At 31.2% G+C, this 1,837-nt stretch overlaps 1 protein-coding gene across 1 annotated transcript in view; it reads right to left on the bottom strand.

Annotated features, from left to right (window-relative positions):
- Nucleotides 1–1,837, bottom strand: part of fmnl1b (formin-like 1b) — a 21,724-nt gene that overhangs the window by 6,718 nt on the left and 13,169 nt on the right. The window contains exons 12-14 of the mRNA XM_016471918.1: nucleotides 1,625–1,774; nucleotides 1,139–1,240; nucleotides 805–1,036 (exon numbers count right to left, since the gene is read on the bottom strand). Coding sequence (XP_016327404.1) covers nucleotides 805–1,036; nucleotides 1,139–1,240; nucleotides 1,625–1,774 — 484 coding nt within the window. The remainder of the gene's footprint in view (nucleotides 1–804; nucleotides 1,037–1,138; nucleotides 1,241–1,624; nucleotides 1,775–1,837) is intronic.

The following is a 1,837-nucleotide window of genomic DNA, read 5'->3' as shown; positions in this document are numbered from 1 at the left end:
TAATGTTTTTTTTTCATTAACAGAGAGATAATATTCATAGAAATACAATCATCTTAGCATATATTACATTGCTAGAAGTTTTCAAAATAAATAAGATTTGATAATAATCTGTAAAATTGTACAGATAAGTGGTTGTTCACTTGCTTTGCTTTAGGACCCAGATTATATTATATTATATTATTAATTTAGTTTAGTTTAGTTTAGAAATTCATTGATTAGGTTAACTTTAGGTTAACTGGGTTACCAAATATTTTAGTATATCTGAGATACTAGTGTTTGTTAATATTTTGAATTAGTTTTTATTTTTACATTTTCTGTTTTCATTTTAATTTTAGTTTAAAAATTAAGTTTTTAGTTAGCTTTTGTAATTTTATTGTGCTTTTTGTCATTTTTATTGGTTGTGTTTTTTCAAATTCTATATAGTTATTTAAGTTTTAGTTTTAGTTATTTTAGTACATCAAGTTAAACTAAATGAAAATGAGAAATGTTGAAGCTGAAATAAAATAAGTTTACATTTTATTCCAGTTAATTTACATGACAAACTTTTTTTATTATTTTTTTTATTATTATTTATATTTATTTTATTATTTTATTTTAGTTTTAGTTAGCGATAATAATCCTGTTTGGAAAGATGAAACAAATTTGAAAACGAAAAGATTACACTCTGAAAATTATACAAAATTATATAGAAAAATTATAAAAAATAAAAAAGTATAATTAGAATTATATGGAAATGATATAGAAATTGATGTAAGTGATGATATAATTATAGCACTGGTTGTATGTATGTATTTGGATCTTCACCTGTGTCAGCGGCTGGTATAATGTGTAAATCCAGAGAGCCGGATTCGGATCTCTCCCTGCGGATCAGACCTCGATCCACCAGAACCTGGACCATCTTCTCCAGCTCGGTCAGAGCTTTAGCAGAGCGCAGTCTCTCTCTCTCTCGCTCCTGCTCCTTCTCACTGTGTGTGTCTCTCTCTTTCTCCTTCTGCTGCAGCTGAGAGAGCTGAGCCTGTGCCTCCTTCACACTGTCCTGAAAACACACACAAACAGACACAGCCAGGCTTCACAGGCTGGAAACAGGAGTATGTAAGTAAGTGTTTGTGTGTGTGTGTGTTTTAGCAAATTGTGCTACCTTCAGAAGTTCCACCTCTTTCCTACTCTGTATGAGCTGTTTCTCGAGTGCAGACGTCTTCGCCACAGCTTCACTCTCACACTGCTGCAGTCTAGTGCTTAACTGAGATACACAACATACTGAGTACTTAAATATGATTTGGTGTGTGTGTATTTCCGAAATATAAATAGGATGTGCCTTATGTGAGATAGTTATATTCTAGCATTTTATACATACATACATGCCAAAGACTGCAAAACAACTCTAAATAAATATAATGGAATAAATAATAATAATAATAATTTAAAATGAAAATGCATTTATTGCATTCAATGTTTTATTATTATTTAATTATTATATATAATGTATGTTGTTTTATTGTTGTAGTCAAAAAGCACATATACTGTATATGTACATGAAATCATTTATATCAGAACTATATAAGAACAGACTTATATCATTATAGGTTCAAGTAATTGTGAGTGTGTGTGTTTTGGGTGTGTGTACCTGTGTGTTTTGTTCTTGCAGTTCCTCTAGATGTTCTATTATTGTATTTTTGGCCTCGGCGTCCTCTAACATCGCTCCAACATCAAACACATTATCCAGATACGCTTGAATCTGCACCTGCAGTCTCTCACTCTCAGTGTCATTTAACTTCTACACACACACACACACACACACACACACACACACACACACACACACACACACAACAATTGA

Source organism: Sinocyclocheilus anshuiensis, unplaced genomic scaffold, assembly GCF_001515605.1.
Source record: "Sinocyclocheilus anshuiensis isolate Anshui unplaced genomic scaffold, SAMN03320099.WGS_v1.1 scaffold392, whole genome shotgun sequence".
NCBI classification, from domain to species: Eukaryota; Metazoa; Chordata; class Actinopteri; order Cypriniformes; family Cyprinidae; genus Sinocyclocheilus; species Sinocyclocheilus anshuiensis.
Note: the sequence above shows the minus strand (reverse complement) of the source record. Positions and strands in the feature narration are given on the sequence as shown.